Source organism: Microtus ochrogaster, unplaced genomic scaffold (assembly GCF_000317375.1).
Source record: "Microtus ochrogaster isolate Prairie Vole_2 unplaced genomic scaffold, MicOch1.0 UNK124, whole genome shotgun sequence".
NCBI lineage: Eukaryota > Metazoa > Chordata > Mammalia > Rodentia > Cricetidae > Microtus > Microtus ochrogaster.
The window spans coordinates 480799-506487 of NW_004949222.1; the positions used below are offsets into that span (position 1 = coordinate 480799).

At 40.6% G+C, this 25689-nt stretch overlaps 1 protein-coding gene across 1 annotated transcript in view; it reads right to left on the reverse strand.

Annotated features, from left to right (window-relative positions):
• The window catches only part of LOC101981630 (protection of telomeres protein 1), a 53416-nt gene extending 27796 nt beyond the window's left edge, over nt 1–25620 (reverse strand). The window contains exons 1-7 of the mRNA XM_026778303.1: nt 22793–25620; nt 21025–21071; nt 17509–17623; nt 11257–11387; nt 8021–8311; nt 4830–4985; nt 411–580 (exon numbers count right to left, since the gene is read on the reverse strand). Of these exons, the coding sequence (XP_026634104.1) occupies nt 411–580; nt 4830–4985; nt 8021–8311; nt 11257–11387; nt 17509–17623; nt 21025–21033 (872 nt within the window). The 5' untranslated portion in view covers nt 21034–21071; nt 22793–25620. The remainder of the gene's footprint in view (nt 1–410; nt 581–4829; nt 4986–8020; nt 8312–11256; nt 11388–17508; nt 17624–21024; nt 21072–22792) is intronic.
• Nucleotides 25621–25689: the final 69 nt, after the last annotated feature.

Genomic DNA, 25689 nt, shown 5'->3' on the forward strand with positions numbered 1-25689 from the left:
AAATATAAATAAATAAATAAATAAATAAAAAGGTTGGGGCTTTTATGGAGTTGGGGAAATTAAAAAATAAGCAATTGAAATGAATTAAAACTGATATGACAATAACTTTGTCAGTTTACAGAATGGTGTGCTCTAGAATATGAAAGTTTTTCTGTACACAGTAGAATAATAAACACTATGCGGCTGGGTCTAAGTATACCAGTGACCCAGTCTGCCTAGACTGGGATGGGAAGATCAGAGGCCCAGTTGGCCTAGTCAGGGTTAGAGTCTGAGTTAAATTCTCCACAAGTCCATGAGGAGAATCAGGGCAAAGACAAAGGCCACACACAGCCCAGGAATGATACTTCCTTATAAATTAACCTAATGATGATCATATTTATATTTTCTAAGAAGAGAATAAAAAAACTCACCTTTTCAGCTGATCTACATCGGGGTTACTTTCTGGTAAGACTCTGATCCCCCGACCATAGCTGGTCCCTCCATGAAGATGAAACTCCAACCTTATCAGTGAAGTCATGGACTCTGAATTAACTGGCTGAAGTCTGGTATGGAGGCTATAGATTCTAAGAAAGCTTCCAATCTGAAAGATTATTAAAGAAGATCATTTCAGAAAAGGGGCCTAATGAAAACAATTTCTGATATTTGATAATTCAAAACCAAAATGGGGTAGCAATTCGACAAGCAAGGATGGCATCTACCCAGGGGAGAGTGGCAGCAGGGATGCACTGGGCCAGCACAGCAGCTTCAGGGGCCCTTATCAGATTGTGCACGAGGGGCATGCCTATGCACACACCCACGCGTTCACTACACAACGCTAGCAGGCCCAATCCCAGAGGGCCATCAATAAAATATACGTAAGGAATCCAAGACCTAAATAAAATTCTTTTTGATAGTTATTTCTGAAAAGAATTTGCTTGAATAAATTTAAATGAGATTAAATATGAGGAATAATATCCTCTCACTATGAGACAGCAGAAAAACTTTATAAAATGTAACTACATAAAAATGGCCTTCTTTTTTTTTCAGAAGATAATTTTCTTGATAGCTACAGCAATGCTTGTGCCTTAGTCTTCTGACTGATGAGATTATAGGTATGTGCCACCATGTGCTTTTCCCCATCCTACAAATTCTATTGATATCAAAGTTTTTTTAATGAAGCACTTGTACTTTTATCACAATCTTGCAAAATATATTCTGTAAAGTAAAATATAGGATTAAGCCAGAATTTTGAAATAACGATATTAGACTTAATCTTGGCTATTTTGCTACATTTGGTGTAAAAAACAACTAGAGGTTTTTTTTTCCAATGACGATTTCAAGTAAGAACATGTAGTAGGTTAGTCAAAGCCACAGGTGATGTGGGAGAGTCTTCTGTTTTGTGTTGATTTCATTGGTTAAATAAAGAAACTGCCTTGGTCCTTTAATAGGACAGAAAATTAGGTAGGCGGAGTAGACAGAACAGAATGCTGGGAGAAAGAAGCTGAGTCAGGCAGTCACCATGATTCTTCCACCTGACACAGACGCAGGTTAAGATCTTCTCTGGGAAGCCACCTCGTGGTGCTACACACATTTTTAAAAATGGGTTAAGCAAGATGTGAAAATTAGCCAATAAGAGGCTACAGATAACGGGCCAGGCAGTGTTTAAAAGAATACAGTTTCCATGTAATTATTTCAGGGCATAAGTAGCCCGTGGCTCCTCACTACACACAGGCATTTAGATGTAGTGCTGTGGTATAAGTCTCTATTACCAGGTATTGGGGAATACTGTGTATTGTTTATGTCATGGGTTCAAACCTAGCCTGGACAACCCCATTTGAACAGAGACTGCCACTCCACCTAACAGGACAAGACACACAACGTGAACTGCGCTGCCGTTTATGCAGATGAGAACAAAGGGCTGCAGAAAAGGACATTCATTCACTTGCATAAAAACAGCGTTCCTGACTGCAGCAGGTGAGAAGGTGCCCTTGAAGCACAATTAATACAAACTCAGAGAGAAATTGGGGTTCAAACTGAAGATCTGAAAAGCAAAGCAGTCAGCCACTGGCTCTGACCACGACCGCAGTCCAAAAATGGCGATCCTGCCTCCAGGAATCTCAGAATGAGACAGAGCTGTCTCCTCTCATTTTGTAATCCTGTCTAGTTCTGAGATTAAAGGCGTGAACCCTGGGATAAAAGGAATGCACCACCTGGTTTCTACGGCACCTAAAGGAGCTACTGGGATTAAAGGTGTGCATCGCCACTGCCTGGTGTGTAAGGCTGACCAGTGGGGTTGCTTTACTCTCTCAACTTCAGTCAAGCTTTGTTTATTAAAATACAAATGAAATGCCACTAGACACCTTTCTCTTTGTCCCTACAAATCCTGCTTCATTGTGGTGACATAATACAGTGGAAAGAGGCATCAAATGGAGGGAGAGGGGAGGGGTAGAAGGGAGAGACAAGGAGCCCAAGCCAGCTTCCACTCTGCACTCTCCGATGGAGCACAGTGGTCAGGGTGAAGATCCATTCTCCCACCACCACCCCTTCAGGCCAGGGCACTTCACTTTCTGTGGCCCCTGTGTGCTTCTGAGGACAGGGAGGCAAGAGGAGGGATCAAGTCTACTCTTTCCCGACTTCCTTTACCGGCTCCTCAGAAAAACAAAACAGAAAACCACGAGGGAAATATGCATTTTCTAAGAAGGATCCAAAGTGAGATACTAGGATAGTAAATGAAGCAATTTCGACTTCTCAATGATTTTTGGAATGCTTCTTACTTTTTTATTAGCAGAGCAGATTTTTGTAACCTTTGAAGGATCAGAAAGAAGACTGAAATTTGGAGAGAAAAATTACATTAATAAACACGAATTTAACTGCCAAAACCATGGTTTCCTTACCATTAACTTTTACATTTAAGAAAATTAGAGGCAGAAATTTCAGTGTCTTTCATGACATCTGAAAATGTCTTTTTTTTTTTTTTTCTAAAAATGAGAATGAAAGACAAAGGTCAAGAGCACTCTGGAGAGCAAGAGGCAGAGACAGTGGGGACGCCAGAAGGTCCCACATGCAGCTTTGCTTCAGAGGAACCTGTGGTAAATCTTCAAGAGGAAGTTTCATAGTGAATGCCGGGGGTTTATTATCCTGCACCACACTGCACTATCTGGATCTACAGGCCAGAGAGAACACATCACAGAGTAAAGATGACAAGTTGCTCTTATCAGAAATGCCTTCTGGAGACAATGCTCTATCTTGTTAAAGTTTGAGTAGACGTTACTGTGCAATGTGCCTGATGCTGATTACTTGCGTGGTCTCGTCAATAATGCAGTAGGGTTCTATAAGCAGAGGAACGACAGTAAAAACAGAAAATGCAAAAGTCTAACCAATATAGAACTATTAAAAGAGTTTTCTCGCCAAAAAACTACAATATCTTTATTTTTTCCTGTAGTCAATCTACAATTATTGGTTCACAATTGGCCAAGATGTAGTAACAACTATGAATATTTTACACTGTTTGAAGGCTGCATGGAGATATGAGTGTGTATAAGTAAGTATGATTTTAGCTTATAGACAAAAGTTTAAAATGTCATTTTGTACTTCTACATCTGTAAAAAATACTAGAAAAATAGCTTAATACCAAACAAATTTCACAGAGAACCTGAGCTGAAACTGACCTGAGGGCCCCCTCCTTGAAGAAAAGCTTTCATGGTACTAGGTGTCATGTGAGGCTCCAAAGAAAGAAGCATCCGAGAGTCCTACACTGTTAAGATGCCCGTGAACCTCAACAACGACCAGCATGGCACAATAACCCCAAGGATGCAGCAGTAGCCTGCGTACCTTAGTGGGAACCAACAGCTCTGTTATCGGACTAGTGTCGGTTTAACAAGAGGAGAACCTACCTCACCAGCCACCCAGGGTTAGTGAAGTCATGGATTGGAGGAGAACCCACAACTGCTACTCTAACAAACCAGCATAATTCCTAACTTCACTCTAAATACACGACCTTATACCCGCAAGTGTGGTCATCACCACTCATCAAGGGAACTCTTTATAATGGACAAAGATCATTACCAGAAAGCCACAACCAAAATGTAGAATTGTAGAGCCTAGTCCTGGTAAATACACACCGACAGCACAAGTCTTGCACCTAAAGTTCAGGGATCACTTCAGATGACATGAGATAATATTATAAGAGCCAGAGGAACTGGAAGTTCATGGTGACAATATGTCTCTAGAAATGTAAGAGAACCTAAACCCATGAAGTCTCATCTCCGAGGCTGCCCAGCCATGACCTGAACAAGGATGATATGAACAGACAGCTAATGTGGAAGGGAGAAAGGCCGTGATACTTCATTCCTAAACAAAGAACTGCAGGCAACCAGCGGTGCTGAGAGTGGAGAAAGAATCTCCAGGGATGAGCTCATCAATTGGTTATCCAATACCAAATGTCACACTAAAACATACATGCAAGGAACACTATACAGATCAAACATATAGTATTTATATATTTATGAATCAACACAATAATATGCACATTAACAACAAAGAAAAAGAGGCCAAGAATGGGAAGGAAGTAAGGGGAAGAGATACATGGCAGGGTTTGGAAGAAAGGGATAAGTAATGTGATATAATTATATTCTCAAAAATTACAATAAAAAATTGTGGCTGCATAAGATGGGTTCAGAGCTTTCTTTAACTTAGACACACATATTTTTCTAAACTTAAAAGCTGAAACAAGTAAATCTGAAATGAATTTCTAGACTCTAACAAATCTACAAATAAAATTATATCAACAAAAATTACAACTAAAAAGAACACAGAAACAAAATAGCATACATCTTTCTAGTCAACATCACCTTCAGGGATTTTGCCATTTGGACATGATTATCATAAACTACAACATCTATCACCAGATTCCGTAGCCGCAGAATGTGACTTAAGTCACCTTCCAGCACAAGGTCTTGGATGCAGACTCTCCAAGAGGGAAACTTCGTCCTGGTGCCATCCCATACCTGTCATAGGGTAGTAAAGCAAATCTTAGGAATATTTTTGCAAAAACAGAGTCAAATTTAAAAATAAACAGACATATGCTGGTATCTGTAATGCTTTAAAGTATGAAGTCCCTTATTCTGTGACCATGGAGCAACTAAACAGGTACTGTCTGTCATACAACAAATGTAGAAGATGTGAAAATCACACGAAACTAACGTGGTGCAGATGTAGACTGACTTTTTTTTTTCTATTCTGGGCTCAAAGACACTGTGCTCATACCCCACCCCTTGGGGACGTATGACTTCTGCATTGCTACCAAAGATAAAGGTCTGAGATGGAATGGAGGTGTTAAATCATGAAACTGTAACAGTTTCAAGCTGAAGAACAAAACAAAACTAAACAGAACAGAATATGCTTGAGCAAATTACAACTGAAAAGCATTTGCTCTGCACATGCACTGTATAAATAGAAGAACAGACTGAAAGTACAATGATTTTTAAAGATCCCTGAGGCGAGAGAGCTAACAAAGCATGCTGCTCTTGCAGAAGTCATGAGTTTGACTTCCACCACCCACGTCAAACATCCGACCACTGCCTGTAACCTCAACCTTAGAGCGTCAGACACACTCCTACGGCCTCTCCAGGCATCTGTATAAATGTGCATATTCCCACACATATACATGTAATAAAATACATATACATTCGTAAGCCACTGGTAAAACATGGTGATCTGGTTAACTGTCAACTTGGCGTAGCCCAGATTCGTCTGAGAAGAGAGCCTCACGTAACTGCCAAGATCAGACTGGCTTGTGTGAGGAAGACTGCTTTGATTATTCATGGATACAGGAGGGCCCAGTCCACTGTGGGCTACATCATCCTTAGGCAGGTGGTCCTGAACCAAGAAACAAAACTGCTCAGCACAAGCTGGTCTATAAGCCAGTGAACAAGTGGTAGCATCTTCCATGCTTTCTGCCATACTTACTGAGTTTTATGTTTAAAGTTAGAGGATTTTTGGTGTGGAATTTCAAGCTTCAAGTTCCTGATTGAGTACCTGCCCTGATATCCTCTGGATTGTGACCTAGAAGTATAATCCAGATTAACCCTTCCCTAGGTTGCTTGTGGTCTTATCACAGCAACAGAAATGATACGAGAACACATGGCTGCTGAGAAAACCGGAAATGCATGCACCATGATTACTAAAAAGGGGCTACAGTTAGTGCTGTGCTAAGGTTGAAGAAGGAAATAATATTACTTTGCATACTAACCAGGTATAATTCAGAGAGAATAATGTCTGCTTGCTTCTGTTTTTAATATTTAATTAAAAAATTATGTCTGAGGCCAGTAATAGTAGTGCAGACCTTTAATACCAGATGTAGGCAGATCTCTGTGAGTTCAAAGCCAGTCTGGTCTAAATAGTGAGCCAGGACAGCAAGGGCTTTGTAGAGAGACCATATCTCAAAGAAAAAAATTATCAGAAAAAAAAAATCAAAATTCCATTCTGCAAAAGTCGTTAAGAGAATACTGTTACCATATTTACCTCCAAAGACATTTTTGCTATTGTATGGACATTTTCAGTCTATGAATATGCATATCAATAAGCAGACTATTACTAAAGTTTATTTCAACAAGGCCATGTCTGTAACCTCACATATAGTTAAAGAATGTTCTAGCACACAGAAGTAGTCCACACAACAGGTTTTGTTTCAAGTGCACTTTTTCCAAACATTTAAAATAATTTCTAAACAGGAAGTTTATAAAATTAAAATTGTTAGATGATATGCAAAGACTTGAGACATATTTTTAAATTATCCTTAAGAAAATTTGACTTTTTTACATTCACTTCTCAATGCTGATTTTCAAATAATTCCTTGATCTTGTTCATACTCATCAACACTGCAGCCTCAAGGCAGAGGACCCGCCCAGGCTTCACCCCTAACCCAGAAGTGACTGGCGGCTGCAAGAGGAAGTAGGGATGAGGGACAGTTGGAGGAGGTGTGGGAGTGGACGATGATCACGTTTATGATCACAGTTAGAGGAGGTGTGGGAGTGGACGATGATCACGTTTCATTGCATACAAGCATGGGATTCTCAAAGAGTAAATTTTTTAAAGAAAAAGGTACAAATAAGTTACTCAAGAGCTGGATGATTTATGTGAAAAACAATATTATATCTACTCACACGGTGCTTGAGAGAGAAAATGCACTTTCGCTGCTATCCACTGAGCTCGCAAGGCTTTAGCTCAGAATTCAACTGCATTTCTCAGCATAATCGTCTAAAGGAACCCGGCACAGAGTCAGCATCTCTGTTCTCGGGAATGTTTAGTGGCTGGTCAGGGGACATCAGTTCAGGGTAGCCTCCCTGCACTCGCTCACTTCAAGTATTTACTTTCTCACAGCACTGTTTACGTGAAACTGGACTTTCACGCGTGCCAGCAGTATGGGGAAGCCCTCAATCTTGTCCAAGCACCAGGACATTTCATTGATGGTCTGATTATTACAAGTGACAGAGAATTAAGCACAGGACCTTGGTCATATAGCAGTACTGCTCAAAAAATCCTGAAAAGTATGGTCCAGCAAAGAATTTGATTAAGTAATGACCTTCTGCAGGTCATTCATGGCATTACTTATGTTACTATTTTTTTTTTTTGGCTGCTTTAAAAACAAGAATGATAAGAAACATCTCAGTATTACCTGTGCCTCTCCCGTGAGTCAGGCAGTTATGACAGGGCCAGAACTGAATGAGAACAGACCCTGATAGTGGATGGGGGACAACATAGCTGACTTTCACAAAGCAGCAGAAACACACCCTGGAGTGTCACTAAAAGAACTCGTGGGTTTTATTATTAAAATAAGAAATAAATGCAGATGTCATACCATTTGTAAAGTACACATCTGACAATGGTGTTCTCTCTGGAGGGAAGGCACAGAGAAATGCAGAAGCACGGCATCAAGAATTTTAACTCAATATAAAATAGCTTGGAAATCAGTCATGGGAGGGCAGCAGGCTCCTTACTGGCAGGCGGTGCTAACGCAAGGCCTCAAGGATTTAAAACGTACCTTCAGAAGGAAAGATGTCCCATCCACTTCTGCTTTGCCCAGGAGCTGACAGGTCAGGTCACAGTACTGCATGGGGTGGATGTCAGAGAGCGGCAGTAGGGTGGAGGAAGGTGGCACATGTGTGGATGCCCAAGCCCGCAAGGCTTCTACCATATTGTGGTCCAGAGCAGTGATGTTAAAGTTTTTGCCTGAAGTGCGCAGTGTCACAGGAGACATTAAAGTACCATCAAATGTCAAAGATGCAAAACCATAGTTGCTGATTGCCTGAAGTTCGTTTTTATATACTTGGATCTAATAATGTGGGGCAAAGCAGAAAACAAACAAAACAGCTGATATGAAACCCAGGAACCAAAGAACTTGAGATGTTAAGTTTTTCTAGTGTGAGAAGCAGAGTGACCCTTTACTATTTCTTACTGAATTAATTCATGAAACAATACAATCAGCACATCCTGTATCAGGTATATAAGCATGCAACTTTAAAACAGTACAACTGATACTTTTTAGACCAGCAGCTAACTAACAGTTATCCCGATTCTCTAAACTTGCACTCTTACATTTGTGTGTTTAATTTATTGAAGTATAATTTTCCCTGAGGAAATATAATGTGCCAGTTATTTCTGTGGTATAGTGGAATCCAGAACCCCCCAATGTGTGAACCAAGCACATGCAACAGAGGCTAAGTCACCCTTGCCATGAGCGAGCTGGGCCGTGCCGGAAGGACTTTAGCTGCCTGAGCCTTGAGGCTCATTTATCAAATAAGTGGTTTTAGTATTTTCTTCACGAACTGACTTTGTTCATATAGAATGCTCCCCTTTCTCTTCACAGATTTCTGGTGGTTCTTCATGTCTGATAGTAAGATATAGCCATTTCATTTTCTTGTTGCTTGATAATTATTTCTTATAGTTTTAGTTTGTAGGTAGCACATGATACTTGATATTTACTTATTTGTACTTTGCTGTTAGTCAGGACACATTCACTCTAAAAACATTCTTACAGGTCCAGGAGTGCTGCACAGGGCCGATTCCCTTTTGGCCCCAGTCTGTGCTGTTCAGCAACTGTGTCCTATTGTTCCTTTGCTATTCTTAGGGTACCGCTTCACTCCTGGGGTATAAATAATCCTTGCGTCTCAGTGGGTGCCGAATCAGTATTTTCTACCACACTCCCTGCTTTCCAGCCCCCTGGCCTCTGCACACTCTACTACGCAACACTGTCATGTCACATGACTGCTTTCCAACCCCCTGGCCTCTGCACACTCCACTACGCAACACTGTCATCTCACATGACTGCTCTTGCCCCAAACACTCATTTAGCTCAGTGAAATTGCTAGAATAATAACAAAAAAGCTTCATATTTATTCACTCTCAAATAGCTTTGCCACTTCTTAACAAGATTCTATCTGGAAAGGTTCCACTTTACTGAAGAATATTTTATTTGGAAATAAAATTATAGGTAAATGAAATTTTATCAAAAATCATTGCAGCTGTTCTCCCATATGGAACACGGTTTCTCCAAGCATTGCTGACTTTCTAAGATTGGATGTGTGTATGTGTATGTATCCCACATCCCATTCACTCTTTTCTCCTGTATCATGACTACATGCTAATTACATTATCAGATAGTGTCACCAAGCCCACTGTGCTCCATTTATTTTTATCTAGTTCTGGTACTTCATACCGGGTAATGTCTTAGGCTCTATCTTTAAAGTCTATTCCATACCAACCCCTCCAGTAGACTTTTCATTTGCTGTTCCTTTTAGGTATTGAATTTCTATTTGCTTCTTTTTCAGATTCTATTTATCTGTTTCTGTTACTGATTTCTTTTTACTCATTTAATATTTTTTAATTTGCTGAAAGTGGTGCTCTGCTTAATCTTTTGGTAAAATTACAGTATCTGCTGATAAATTACTGTTTAACAGACTTAATGTCTGTGCCCCTGTGGAATTAATTTGGAAAGTCTAATTGCTTTTTAAAAACTGTCTTCTTCTAAGTTCCTCTACTTGTACCCAGACTAGACCCTGTAGTGAAACACTGCAAAGGTTCTGAACTATGTTACCTCTTCTGGAGGGGCAGTTTTGTCATTTTGGCAAGTTGCTAGCTGAGCTCCTGAAATGGACAAAAGCTTGAATTTATGCCTTCTTAGGGTGAATTTGTAGCAAGCTCAGGGTTTCCCCAAAGCCCTTCCTCCTTAGTGGGACTCACCCTGCAAACAGTGTTATTTGTGGAATCATGTAGGCTTTTAACAGATGTGCACGAGAAGCCTTCCTATAATCTTGGCGAGATAAGGCAGACTTTGTGATGTCTTACCGTAGTGGACAAGGTACCTGTTACTGTGTGTGCAAATTTGCCTCATGCTCCTGTGGTAGTAGCCCTGTCTGTGGCTACTAGGCTGCACTGGGCCTAGGCTGTTGGAAGGAAGGTCCATACCACTCCAATTTCTACTCTTGCTTTCTCTGCTTCCTGCCCTGGCAGCATTGTGAGGAAAAATGCCAACATCTCTACTACGAAACTGAGCCACACTGAACTTTTATAAGTTGCATCTGATAATATTTTGTCATAGTAATGAGGAAAAATAATATGGTGTCAAAGAGGTCCAGACTCACTAGGATGGCTCTGCAGCATCCTACTGCATCCCTTTCCTGTTTCCGGTTCTTGCAATCCTCAAGTGACCTTGCCCTGCCCGTACAACACAACTTTCAGTCAAGTACGCATGGGCACAAAGCAGATTCCTGGTGCAGTCCGTACGGTCTTTTCTCTCAGCGCTTTGTCCAGAAGAGCATGGGCACAAAGCGGACTCCTGGTGCAGTCCGTACAGTCTTTTCTCTCAGCGCTTTGTCCAGAAGAGTCAAGTTCTTTTAGCCGAACTGAATTTTAATCTTCCCCTTCTCAGTTTACCAGAACTACACTGCTCACACTTCAGGAGTTTAAAGTTAGACAGGGCAACAGTAAGACCCCAACTTAAATAAAATTAAATTAATTAAAAAGAAGTTATGAGGATGTATGCCCCTATCCTTGACAAATTCCACATGGAAACTTGGTAACACCAACTATACTTGGAAGTGAGAGGACAGACTGAAACGAAGAGCAGGCAAATTCATACACATGATTGATAGCTGATACCATTTGCATTTCTTGTCTCTTGGAATGCTAAGTGTGGCCCTCTAAGAAGGTGGTCATACAGTTAGATACTTTTGGTGAACGATGTAGACGTCTAGTAAATGTAGAAAGTAAGAATCATACCTTCAGCCCGCGGAAACAAACAATGTCTCCAACTTTATAAATGACTGGAAGGTCCTCATACTTTCTACTAAAGAGCAGGCATGTTAACTTCACACCTGTCTGGTCCACAATTGTTACAACGGAACAATAATCTGGGAAACAAAAAATATTTAACACAGATTAAGAAATTTCAAAGCATTTATACAATAAGAATATGCTAATTTAAGAATGTCAAACAAATACTACTCTACCCTATTATTGCCTTTTAAGAAAATGTGATACCATTCCCAAATTAATCCACAAAATTAACCTTCAGACTTGTAATGAAACAAAAATAAATATGCTATTTTTCTAGAGAACAAATAACTTTTTCATAACGTTAAAACCAAAAAGGCAGAAAAGCAAATCATTGCCACCAAATATCCAAAGAAATAAATTAGTGTAGATATTTTTAAATGACAAAATATGTAAGAGTCAATAGGGAAAAAGGAAGCAATGGTGTTCTAAAGGAATAACATTTTCCTTAGGAGAAAAAAAAGTCTGATTTAAAATATTCCCCTTCTGAAGATACTGACATCTGAGGTTGTGTACCCTACATTGTCATACTTAAGACTCACCGGTTGACCCTTAAGACATCGGATACAGAAACCAGAGGCAGGAAATGGGCCAGAGCAGGAAGCAAATGCAGTGTTTCCCCAGGTTCTTCAAAAGTTACAAACCAAGCCTGAGAAGGAAACTGCACCTAGGATAAAGTGAGAAATGTATCCTAGGTACAAATGAGCCTCAGCCACCTACAAAGAAGGCCAGAGCAAAAATCCATCTGCTAGAATAGGAGGTCAGAAGACTGTCCAGGAGTTTCTTAAGAAATAACTGATTTGTGGGGAACAGTATCAATACAATCAGTGAAACTCATAGCCATTTGATTCTCCTTGCCTTTTTTGTTTTGTTTTTTTGTCCACTGCTTGGTAATTGTAGTAGATTCTGGAGTTTATTTGGCAATGAATAAATAGATTGGAACATTTGCCCTCCTACTGAAGAACAATGAAAATTTAAAGAAATCAGGGTAGGAAAGGTCTTAGTTGGTGCTTCTATTACTGTGATGAAAATACCATGGCCAAAAGCAACTTGGGAGGAAAGACTGTATTTCAGTTTACACTTCATCCCTGAAGGAAGTCAGGGCAGGAACCAAGGTGGGAACTGAAGCCTAGGCCATGGGTAAATGTTTACTGGCTTGCTCCCATGACTTTTTCAGCATCCTTTCTTAGCCCAGGGCCACCTGGCACTACCCACATTGGGCTGAGTTCCCCATATCAATCTTCAATCAAGAAAATACCCCCACAGATTTGGCAACAGCCAATCTGATGGAGGCATTTTTGCAATTAAGATTGTTGTCTTTCAAGATACATCTAGCTTTGTGGCAAGATGACAAACACCAACCAATAGAGGAGGTTATTTCATATATATATATATATATATATATATATATATATATATATCTGGCAACATGAATTTTCAGTGGCAAAATAAACATAAGAACGCCAACACCAACTGAACTGGTAAGGAACATGCATAGGACCAAACTAGTCCCTCTGAATGTGGTTGGCAGTGGCATGGCTGGGGTACACTGAGGGCCACTGGCAGTGGTACCAGGATTTATCCCTACCCTACTGCATGTACTGGCTTTTTGGGAATCTATTCCTTTTAGATGGATACCTTGCTCAGTCTAGATATAGTAGGGAGGGCCTCAGATCTTCCCCAAAGCAATGTGCCTTACTCTCTCTGGAGAGTGAATGGAGGCGGGGAGGAGGGTAGGTGGAGGGAATTGGAGGAGGGGAGGGAGTGGGAACTTGGATTGGTATGTATAATGAAAAAAAATAGTTTATTTTCTTTTTTAAAAATATATAAAGAACTCAAGAAACTAGACATTAAAATTCTAAATAACCCAATTAAAAAATGGGGTACTGAACTGAACAGAGAATTCTCAACAGAAGAAGTTCAAATGGCCAAAAGATACTTAAGGTCATGTTCAACTTCCTTAGCTATCAGGGAAATGGAAATCAAATCAACCATCTTACACCTGTCAGAATGCCTAAAATCAAAAACACCAATGATAACCTATGCTGGAGAGGATGTGGAGTAAGGGGAACACTCATCCATTGCTGGTGGGAATACAAACTTGTGCAACCACTTTGGAAATCAGTGTGGCAGTTTTTCAGAAAATTAGGAGTCAACCTACCTCAGGATCCAGCAATACCACTCTTGGGAATATACCCAAGAGATGCCCTATTATACTACAAAAGCATTTGTTCAACTATGTTCATAGCAGCATTATTTGTAATAGTCAGAACCTGGAAACAACCTAGATTGTCTCAGTGAAGAATGGATAAAGAAAGTGTGGCACATCTACACATTAAGAGTACTACTCAGCGGAAAAAAACAATGACATTTTGAATTTTGCATGCAAATAGATAGAAATCGAAAACACTATCCTGAGTGAGGTAACCCAGACCCAAAAAGATGAATATGGTATGTATTCACTCATTAGAGGATTCTAGCCATAAATAAAGGACATTGAGCCTATAATTCGTGATCCTAGAGAACCTAAATAAGAAGGTGAACCCAAAGAAAATCATATATAGATCCTCCTGGAAATTGGAAGCAGACAAGATCGCCAGGCAAAAGTTGGGAGCATGGGTTGGGGGGAAGGGAATGGGGGAGATAAGGGAGAAGGGGAGGATTGGGGAGAGCTTGGGGGAAGAAGGGTAGATATGGGAGCAGGGAAGAAGATATCTTAATTAAGGGGGCCATTTTAGGGTTGGCAAGAGACTTGGCTCTAGAGGTGTTCTCAGGAGTCCATGGAGATGTCCCCAGCTAGGTCCTTGGGCAGCTGAGGAGAGGGAGCCTGTACTGGCCTTGTCCTATATACACTGATGATATCTTGAATATCACCATAGAACCTTCGTCTAACAATGGATGGAGATAGAGACAGAGACCCACATCTGAGCACTGGACTGAGCTCCAGCAGAAGAAGGGAGAATATGAGCAAGGAAGTCAGGACCACGAGGGGTTGGTCCACCCACTGAGACAGTGGAGCTGATCTATTGGGAGCTCACCAAGGCCAGCTGGACTGGGACTGATGGAGCATGTGATCAAACCAGACTCTCTGAATATGGCTGACAATTGGGGGCTGACTGAGAAGCCAATGATAATGGCACTGGAATTTGATTCTACTGCATGTACTGGCTTTTTGGGATCCTAGTCTGATTGGATGCACACCTTCCTAGGCCCGGATGGAGGGGGAGGGCCTTGGACTTCCTACAGGGCAGGGAACCCTGACTGCTCTATGGACTGGAGGGGGAGGGGGAAGGGTGAGTGGAGAAGCAGGAGGGAAATGGGAGGAGGTGGAAATTTTGAATGGTATTATTTATAAAGCAATAGAAAAAGAAAAAAATAAAAAAAATTAAAAATTTAAAAAACAAGCATCATTTATCACTTCTCTTTTTGTACTTTACTTTTATAAACATTAACTCTTTAATTCTTAAATTGAAAGTATTTTGTATAATATATTCTTATCAGTTTTCCTTTCTCCAACTCCTCTCAGATCCTCCACATCCAAATCCACCCCCTTTCTTTCCCTATCTCATTAGAAAACAAACAGGCAACAAAACCAAAAGCAGAATAGAGCAAAACAAACATTCTATTAGCAGACCGGTAGTAGTTTTCTCCTAGGTATATGGCCTATCTAGTCTCGAGTTCTTGGCTCGCTGAGCACTGTCAGGCATGGGCTCCATCTCATGGAGGAGGCCTTAAATCTAATGGACAGAAGCTGGTTACTCCCACAGCTTTTGCTCCAGCACATCATGCAAACAGCGTCGCTGTAGATCAAGGGGTTGTTTACCTTTCTCCTCTTCCACTAGTGAGTGCATGAAGACTATGTATACAGAAGCAAGTACCAACAAACACTGAACACAGATGGCAACTGTTCTTCCCATGTACCATCACCATCCCTATCTTAGTTAGGTTTTTATTCCTGGGAAGAGACACTATGACCACGGTAACTTTGTAAAGAAAACATTTAATTCAGAGGGCTTGCTTACAGTTTCAGAGTTCAGTTAATTTGGGGCATGGCGGCGTGCAGGCAGAAGTGGTGCTGAAGCTGAAGAGTCCTGCATCCTGACTCAGAAACAACAGGAAGTCTACTGACTCACTGGGCCACATCCTGAGTATATGAAACCTCAAAGCCCACCCCAACAGTGACACACTTCCTCCAACAAAGCCACATCTCCTAATAGTGCCACTCCCTTTGAGATTATGGGGTCAAATACATTCAAACTACCACAATCCCCAAAGTACTTTCTGAATCAGTTGCAGTTTCTCAAAGCCCACCCTGCGCCTAACTCTCCAGCTGGGTTTTGACACACTTCCAAAGCTGGTGCTGGAACTGCAATTGAAGCCACATCTTTTCAATTTTAGCCCATTTCTTGAAATGGTGAAAACAAGGATTTTGTAGTCAGACATGCGGCTGGTTTGCCAGAAACAATGGTGTACTTTGATTAACCTGCCACTTTTACATAGAATCTTCACTGAGGCTAAGAGAAGCCTTGGTTACCCACATGCACATGCGCACACACACGTGTGTAGGTGCAAAGACCATGAGTGCTGCTTTCCTGTCTACATCACATCACACACCCATACAGAGTCACCTTGAAGACAGAATGACATCAGGAAAAATCCAAAAGGAGAGCAAGGGAGCAAGGAAGATATCTCGGTCATGGAGGGGGTTGCTGAGTAACACTGAGGACTCATGTTTGATCCCCAGAACCCAGACATAAAATTAAAACAAACAAAAAACAAACCAGCAAACAAAACCACCTCAGGTACAGTGGCATTTAGTAAGAGATAAGCAATCTGTATGACTTTCCCTGGGGAAGGCTGTTTCTTTGCGCTCATATCTCCTCAGTTGCCATGGTTCTAAATATAGTGGGGTTAAGGTCTCCTGGGTTTTTCCTGTCTACTTTGTTGTATCTCCAGTTCACCTCACATTTGGGCAGCCATGTTGTTTAAGATTGACAGGTGCAGCCTCTGGTGTCATCTATTTCGTCATTATCCCCCAATTCAACAGTCTTCACATCATTATCCACAGAGAAAATCATTATTCTTGTATACTAATAAAATAAGAATATGCGATTCCTTCTCCTTCAGCCCACGCAAGCTTATTCCTATGTATTTGAGGACTGATTTTTTCTTTTCCTATTAAAAAAAAATCCCCTGAAATTTTTAAGTGCGATTGTGATATATCTTCACATTGCTTTGAAGACTATAAATGTAAAGACTATTGGCATAGGACATTATTTCATTTGTTTGTATCATCTCTAATCAATTCCAACAATATTGTGAGTGTTCAGAGCATGAGCCTTGATTTCCCTGAATGAGGTCATTCCAATGTACACTACAGTATGGATGCTATTCTAAATCGTAGTGCTCTGTTACCCGCTGAAACTGTTCATCACTGGTCTGCAGAAATGCAATTTATATAACGCTAAGTTTGAATCTTGAAACATTTATTAGTTCTCAAAGGTTCTGTGTGGCACAGTATTTAGGGTTTCTATTTACAATTTTACATTCTCTCAAACACAATTTCTTCTTTCTCAGTTAGTTGCCATTGTTTTTATGCCCCAGCCTTCCCCCAAACACCATGTTAAATACAGCAACAGAACACTAGTCACCCTGAGAAATTGTCTTTTTTCCTGACTGTATTAATTATGCTTTGAGAGACTCATATCCAGGTGAATTTACGGTAATTTCTTCTACACTGAGCTTCTGTAACAACATTCTTTGATTATTGTTCTAAAGTTGCAGACATTTAACTTCAATTACATAAATAGTCTCACTGCTCCCCAGCACACTTCATCATCACAACGTAGCCTATACAAATGCTATAGTAATGTCTTTTTCTGTTTAGTTTTCATTTCTCTACAGACTTGAGAGTGACTGATGTGTGGTCACTACAGTACGGCAATGTTCAGTATGTGGTAACGTACTTACCTTCACCAACAAATGTTACACTTCTGAATGTTTTCATGTCACTTCGCACTCTTCCAAAATATGCATTCGTATTGTGACCACATTCACTTCATAAATCAAAATGACCCCAAACAGACATCGGTTTCATGATACTGACACTGTTCTCAGACCCAGGACACTGAAGGCATTGTGGCCCTGAGACCAACAATGCAGCTCTTGTCCATAAAACATGCCCATTCTGACACCTACCAGTTCCTTTGCTTAAGTAGGGAGGCTTAAAGAACTTCACAACACCACAGACATTGACAACTGCGCCATCCTTAAGTAGATTCAGGGGTGTGTATGTATAAGGTGCTACTGGGACCTAAAGAAAGAAAAGATAGCAAATTTACCAGCCGATATTTATATTTTATAATATTATGATAACAACTGTGAATTACTAAGTTTGTACCAATTCATTTTAAAAGATTTATCCTAAAAAAAGAAAGAATGACTTTCGGGGTGGTATGATTGGAAACAATAAGGCTACCATAGATACCAACTGGTTTTCTTGAAACAATTCTGCTCATAAACAGAAATCAACACACCAGTCTATAAAAGTTTAAACATTCATTATATTTCTTTAACAAGAAAATACAAAAAAATTCCATTAAAATGCAGAAGCTGAAGCAGTAACAGAAAGGAAATTCTTACTTTTAACTCAATTTTTCAGATCTAAGAGAATCTTCCAGATGATGATGACAAAGTGTGATGAAGCCTCTGGACACCCAGGGGGCAACCAGAGCTCTCTGCTATTGAGGACCTAAAGCTCAATTATGACGGAGCAATGTTCAGCAAAAGAAACAGAAAAGCTCTGTGCCTAAGCTCAAGATAGACCCGTACGCCACCTCAATGATCTTGTTCCTGACTCTGAGATGCATGGGAAAGCCACTCCGGGACATGAACCTAACTGCTTACTCAAAAACCCAACCAACCAAATAAACAACAAAACACTCGGACATGATTAATTTGACAGTCCATTGAAATTAGTCAGTACCTATTTATAGAGCTAAGTTACTCTTCAATATAAATCAATAAATGGATTTTCTGCATAGTCATTCTCTTACTAACTGGGTTAATGTACTCTTGAATGGAAATCATCTAGAACATTATATATAAATTTACAAAATAAATACAAATGAGTTAATTTTTTTCCCCCTGGCTGACAGCAAAATGTGACTTCCCTAAGAGGAGACTACAGAGGGTAGGAGGCATCAAAATCAGTTTGAACTTGAGACAATGCTGTTAGGGAGAGTTAACAGGGTAGGTAAGGGCAGTGGTAAGCAAATGTGTATCAGCAATAGGTGGTGACAGGGAACTACACTACAGAGCAAACAGAACTTACAAGCAATTGTACATAACCTACACCGGAGATCTACAAGCAGTCTGATGAGCCGATGTCTAATATCTATAACAACAGGCATGTAGTATTATAGCATCCTACCTTGTGTTTGGCTGGTAACGTGATCTCACATTCCCTTTCTTGACAGTGCCTCCTAAGGCATGCTACTGCTCTATGACGACCCCTAGAAGAACTAGAATGTTCCTGTCCAATAAGGCCTAGCAAACACAACGGCAAAGACAGAACTTAAGTATAACCAGTGCAGCTATGAAATAACATGTTATTTTCTGGCTTGAGGCAGGGTCTCCTCGTGAGACGCAGGGTGTGATGCTCCAGCTGCATTCTCTGGCATGCTGGGACTACAGCATGTGCCACCACTCTCAAGCAAGGACGATTTATTTACTTTGTGTGGTTTCTCTGTGTGGTCCTGGCTGTCCCTAGAGTGTGTGTAGATCATGCTGACCTCACTCTCTGATATCCACCTGTCTCTCCCTCCTAAATGCTGGAATTTAAGGTGCACACCACTCCACCAGGCTTCAGAGAACTACTTTTATTACTTATTTCTGTATTTTTATTTTAATAGTCATACATGACCAGCCTCTATGGCATTAGACTGCACAGGTCTCGAAAATCACTTACCCTAAGCTCTACTAAAACATATTCATGAGAAGGCTACAAGCTTTATATTATACTATATGGTAATAAACCAAAGATAATCTGATAACATCTTCAAAAATCATTTAGCATATTGGTCATCATACTTTATTTCACAAAGACATGAAAGGCTTCTACTATGTTTTGAAGGCTTGAGAAAAAGCTTGTTATACAGTGGGGGCATGAGAATGTAAGGACTGGTGACTGAAGGTACAGTTCAGAGGGTTTTGACTGTCACTCACAAAATCTGTGTTTGATCCCTAGAACCAACTATATAAGCAAACAATAATACAACCACCACAACTGAACCTTACAAACAAAACCAAACCTCATCCCTGAACAGTGGTGTGGGATTCCCTTCTGTGTGCTGTCAATATATTTCATTACCATTGGTTAATAAAGAAGCTGCTTTGGCCTATGGCAGGGCAGAATAAGGCTAGGAGGGAAATAAAGTGGAGTCAGAGAGATGCTATGTAGCTGCCAAAGGAGACAGATGCTGGAACCTTAATGATGGGCCACAGCCTCATTGCACCACATAAATTAATAAAAATGGGTTAATTTAAGATGCAAGAGTTAGTTAATAGGAAGGCTGCCTGACCTAACAGGCCAAACAGTGTAGTAATTAATTCTGTGCGATTAATTTGGGTCTGGGTGGCCAGGAACGAAAGAGTAGTCTCTGTCAGAACAGCATTATTAAAGAAAATATAGTTTAAAGCAGTGTATAAAAGTCAAGACAATATATGCCTAAAAAATGAAAATCCACCTTCTCAGCAGGGTTGAGAAGAAGGTCAGCAGATGAAGCACTGGCCGTACATGTGAAAGGAATACAGCGCCCAGGTCAGTGCTGATTGAGTTTGCAGCTCACGAGTAATCACACTGTTCTGGAGGCAGAGCCAGAGGACCCTGGGACCAAGCTGGTTAGCTGGACTAGAGTTCGCAAGCTCTGTGTTTGGTAAGATATCAATGCTTCACGTTATACTGTGGACAGGAATACGGCAAGACACCTACCCATCAGTCGCTGGTATCCACATGCACTTTCTGTGCACATACAGTGGTTAAAAGCTTCCCTTACCTGCAGAAAGGACCCACGCTTGGTTTCTAGTACCCATACTGAGTGCGCACAGTCCACCTATAACTCCAGTTAAGGAGCCCCAACACCTCTGACTCCGTGCACAGTGCACGTAAACTCAAGCAGGCACATGCACACACAGAGACATAAGTCAGTACCAAATGCAGGTATTTCCTATATTAACTCTATCAACACACGGCATTCTTTCCAGGTTCACTCAGCTGTGCATATGGGAACCTTTCCAATGCTTCTTTAAACGTCAAACTTTTATAAAACAATGACAATTTGGCTTAAAAAATGTATCACAAATATAAAGATTTTAATTGATATAATCTGGTATGTCATAATTTAGCACATAAAAATCTAATGTGATACAAACTGACAGAAAGCAAAAGAAAAGAATTTGCCTGTGGTTTAAACTAATAAAAACTGTAATGTCTTCATAAAGTATTTATGAAGCACTTAGGCAGAGATATTTATAGATAATGCAGGCAACAAAACAATCAAATACGAGGTAAATATAGAACTATAATACGATATCATCATATAAAAAAGCAAAAATATCAGTTTTCCACTGTATTGACACTACAGTAAATGTCAAGTATGAAGAAAGTTAAATTTAAAATCTATGTATCCCAAATGAAATTAAGTATCACCTTACCAAAGACATTGCTTCTGTGGAAAATTCTCTTACAGACTATGAAAACCCTGAAAGCAGAAACCAAAAGGCAAATTTATATTTAGGCTACATCCAACATCAAAAGGCAAATTTATATTTAGGCTACATCCAACATGATCACAGGCTTCCAGAGAGCATTAACTACACATTTGGCAAAGCTGGAATTCTCTACGGTGTTGCTCACGATTGCCTGGGTGCCAGCTGAAGGGGCTGACACCCCCACCTCCACTTGGACACATACGTGTACAGAATTTAAAAAGTTCTAAGAGATAGAAAATGGAGTTAATATTTCCTCCCGCACAGAACTACACCCAGAGTTTTCCCAAATAGCAATCACTTTAATTACACATTTGATGGCTGTCAAGCTGATTCATTGTTTTGTTATCACAAAAACCCCCACCTCAGCCATATAAGACCTTTGGGATACTAAAACCTAGGCTCAACTGTTCCTCATCGAAGTCTTTATCACAGAGGTAGCTTATAACTGTGGTATGGAAGGAAGTGAAAAGGAAGAAAGAAATGATTTATATTCACAAAGAATAAAGTGAGAAAAATCCATTTTCCCTAAAAGAGCCAATTGGTTACTTAAAATGGACTTAGGTTTCTATCAAAAGTACCTGCACACAGAAATCCCTGCAATCAGTGCCGAGATCTGGATGCCTAGTTTTATAAGCCTCATTAATAAGTGTGCCAAAGGGCATGTCAAGCTAGGGACTACTTCCAGGATGGTAATCTCATGGCTGAACACTCAGTTTGTTAAGCACACACTGCAAGGTTCATGTAGAACCTGAATCGCCCACAACGCATTTCTCTGTCACTGAGAGATAGATACATGATCACACTTTAAAAGAGTCTCATCTCCACATGGAGTCATTCTAAAGGCAGAAACCCAATTTAATATTTCTAAACATTTTTTAAACACTTTTAAAAATATTTTATTTATTTATTTATTCATCCATTCATTTATTTATTTATTATGTATACAGTGCTGTATCTGTGTGTATCCCTCTGGCCCAGAAGAGGGCACCAGATTTCATTACAGAATTACAGATGGTTGTGAGCCACCATGTGGTTGCTGGGAATTGAACTCAAGACCTCTGGAAGAGCAGTCAGTGCTCTTAACTGCTGAGCCATCTCTCCAGCTCCCCCAGTTTAATATTTTTTAATTTAAAATGTTCACCTGTTTAAGGACCCAGAAAATGCTGCTCTCACATATTCTGCTTTGGACCTCAAACTGCGAGCATTCAGGGAGCAGCAGAGGACTCTGTCTGAGGTTCCTTCACCTAATTAGAGACCAGAAGGGTCACAGACAGAAACACCCACTTTGCCGGTTATGGTAACTTCATTAACCAAGCTCAGACACAGCAGAGAGGAAGAGACTAACAACACAAGGTCACACTCAAGCACAGAGGAGTTTTGTGTTATCTACTGCTTAGGGAAAATTTTTATTTATATTTATTATTATTATTTTGCTATTTTATTGGGGTAGTAAATGACTCTGAAGGGGAGAAGAGGGTGTCCAGGCCTCAGTGTGTCATTTTTATGGCTCATGTGCACTGCTAACCTTTTTGTTTCTTCCTAATCCATCTAGCATCAGGAATTCTATTTGATGAGAACATTTCAAATTTCACGTGTAAATTAAAAACCCAGTTCAACTAAGCAGTTTACCCAGACTTACAGAAACAGTATTCTATCAATAACTTTGCCCATTAAAATCAAACATGTCAAGAGGGTCAAGGTGTGCACTTACATAAACAGGGAGTGGAAAATCTTCAAATGCTGTCAAAGCATTGCTGTCCATGTTTATTACCTCTGCTTGCTACTGACACGACTCCAAATCCAGACACTGCAGTGGTACCCAACATGGGAAAATTAGAGTTCATCCATCAGTAAACACGCATAACGCCGAGCACCACAAGTCTGTGTTCACAGCATGTTTGGCAGGCACATCTACAAAGCAGAGTCTGGTTAACCTAAACTTGTTTAATGTTACTGAATACGCGAGTCAGACCACAACCTTCCTTAAGAGCCTCCTTCACTAACAGATACAGGACAGCCACAGATGGCTGTAATGGAAAAAGCGCTAAAAACACTTCTTAGACAGTTGCATTTAGTGAGACTTCCAGAATCACCGCCTCCAATTCTGTAAACGAGCAGTGAGTGAGTCCTGTGATGAGGCAGCAGGTGACACAACAGTAGGAGAAACAGAACTGAAACTAAATCTGGAGTAGAGACAGCAACCGAGACAGGACTATCAGTACCCAGCAGGTCAGACCTAAGAATTGATCCAGGACATCGACGGAAGCACTCTGTATTTTTACACTAGTGAAAATTAGGACTCCCCTTTTGTTTTTAGCTATCAGGTCATTATCCTTTAATTTTATTTCATTGTCTTTTAATTCTTGTTTTCCATAAACTAAAATGACTAGGCTTTTATCTGTTGCATTATATTATTAATTTTACTGATCCAATTTTAGCAACAAATTCATAAGATAGCTATAAAATTCCTGGGCTTCCATCTCTCTCCACCTTTACTATGTACCATGTGGAAGTCTTCTGTGCACTGGGCCTGAGGCCCACTTCCAGTGTGCTCTATTCTATTCGCTATGGTGAGCAGTCCCTCAATCCAGAAAGGGCTACCACCTATGTGTGGCTGAGCTGCGCCTGGGAGAGGTGCAATGCTGTGAAACACAAAGGAAAACAATCTGCGGACGAGAAGAACAGTTATCACTGGGAGCGCAGGACGAGAAGAACAGTTATCACTGGGAGCGCAGGACGAGAAGAACAGTTACCACTGGAAGTGCAGGACTAGAAGAGCTATCCTTATAACATCTTTTCTGGAGTAGATACTAGTTACAAGTTTCTGTTTCCTTTGTAAAATCCATATGATGCAACTTGTTCATTTTCCCATAGGCATGGTATGTCTATTTAATAAAACTTAATGGCTTGAAGAAATAGACTTAGATGGTCTGAAATACCAGTGTTTTTTTCCTGTTAGACTATACTCATTTGTATTTGTTTTCTTAATTAACGAATGGCTTCTCTGAGATCTAAGCTCACAACTCTGCCTTCTATTTACTTGCTCTGTGCCCTGCCTGAACTTTACAGTCTACTGAACAGTCGTTTACCAAACCTAACTACTAGAAATCCCAAAAGAGAGACACATTGCAATTTTCTATCGATCTTCTTACTTGACAAATAGCACAGATACACTAGATTTCCTCAGAAAATTTATTTAAATATGTCTTTACAGTTCACAAACTTGTCTTTTATCAAGACCATACTCATATCCTGGCACAGCCATACCTGGTGGGAACAGCAATGATAAAGCCAGTGTTGGGGTTCCTGCATTTACCGGCCCGTCCTGCTCGGGGGCACAACAGTGACAGCACACCGCAGCACGGTAACGGCACAGTAGATGCACACTGCTGCACAGCAGCGAGAAGCACACCGGTAACCGCTGCCTCAGGGGAGACGCCACAGTCCCCGGAGCCCGCTCCAGAACTGCACACCAACTAGGACTGCCTGTATTCTCCGTGACTGGTGGTGGACCACACTGCCCTCCCCTTATCCCAGCCCTTCCCTAATAAACTCCTGCGTGGTTTTGTCGAGCTCTGCGGTTTACTTCTCATGGTCACAGAGAAACAGTAGTCAGCACAGCTGTGTGACAAAGATCCGTAAACCCACGCCATTTTTGGTTTTGCTTTCCACAGGTTGCATGCTTGGGGGATTTTTAATATTTATACAACCTGGGAAAACTGGATTGATGGGAAATTTCTTATGAATCATTAATGCCTTCTCCCAAAAGTACTGCTGCTTAGCTTCCCCAGGGAAGTCCTGAGCATAGCACTCCTCTCACTCACCCACCTGAAGGTCTTCCTTACGCCCTGGAGGTTGTGTCCCACATAAAGCAGCCAGAGTTCTCTTTATGAGGCTCTGAGATATTCTCGAAACATCTCCTGGACTTACTCGGGAACAATACAATCAGAATATGGTGCAAGTTTCTTCCTATTATACACTCAGGCGATTACACGACATAGACATCAACAAAGTTAGATTAGCTGAAGTTACCGCTGCCCTACACAGGGGCTTATCCTGGTGGGCAAAAAATGGTGAAGAAAGCTGCTGAAAGAATGAGGTGCCAGGACCTCCCTTTCTTAGAGTTAACTCCTAACAGCCACTATGATGCCATATGACCACACAGCAGAAGAATGACAGGACTAAAGGTACAAATGAATCCTCTAAGGATAGGAAATGCAATCCTTTTATTGTGCTAAAAATTGAATAATTATAGCATCAGCACTGGCCTGAGGATTTTTCTTGGGCCTATTGACAACAATAATACAGTGCTTTGGATATAGCAATCTCCCTGGGCTAGTTTATAGATTTTCTTTCTGTCTAGTGTCCTTGAAGCTACAAGATCTGCCTAGAAGTTGGGCTATGTGATTGATGAGGGAAAATGACTGTAAAAGATAATTCTGTCCAAAGATAAATATGGTATATGGATATTAGACATTAACTAAATGATAACCATGCCACAATCCATCCCCAACTCTACCCATAAAATCTCCCAGGGAGATCCTTGTGTCCCCTAGTCCCTCCCACAATACCCAATCTCTACCCATAAAATCTCCCAGGGAGATCCTT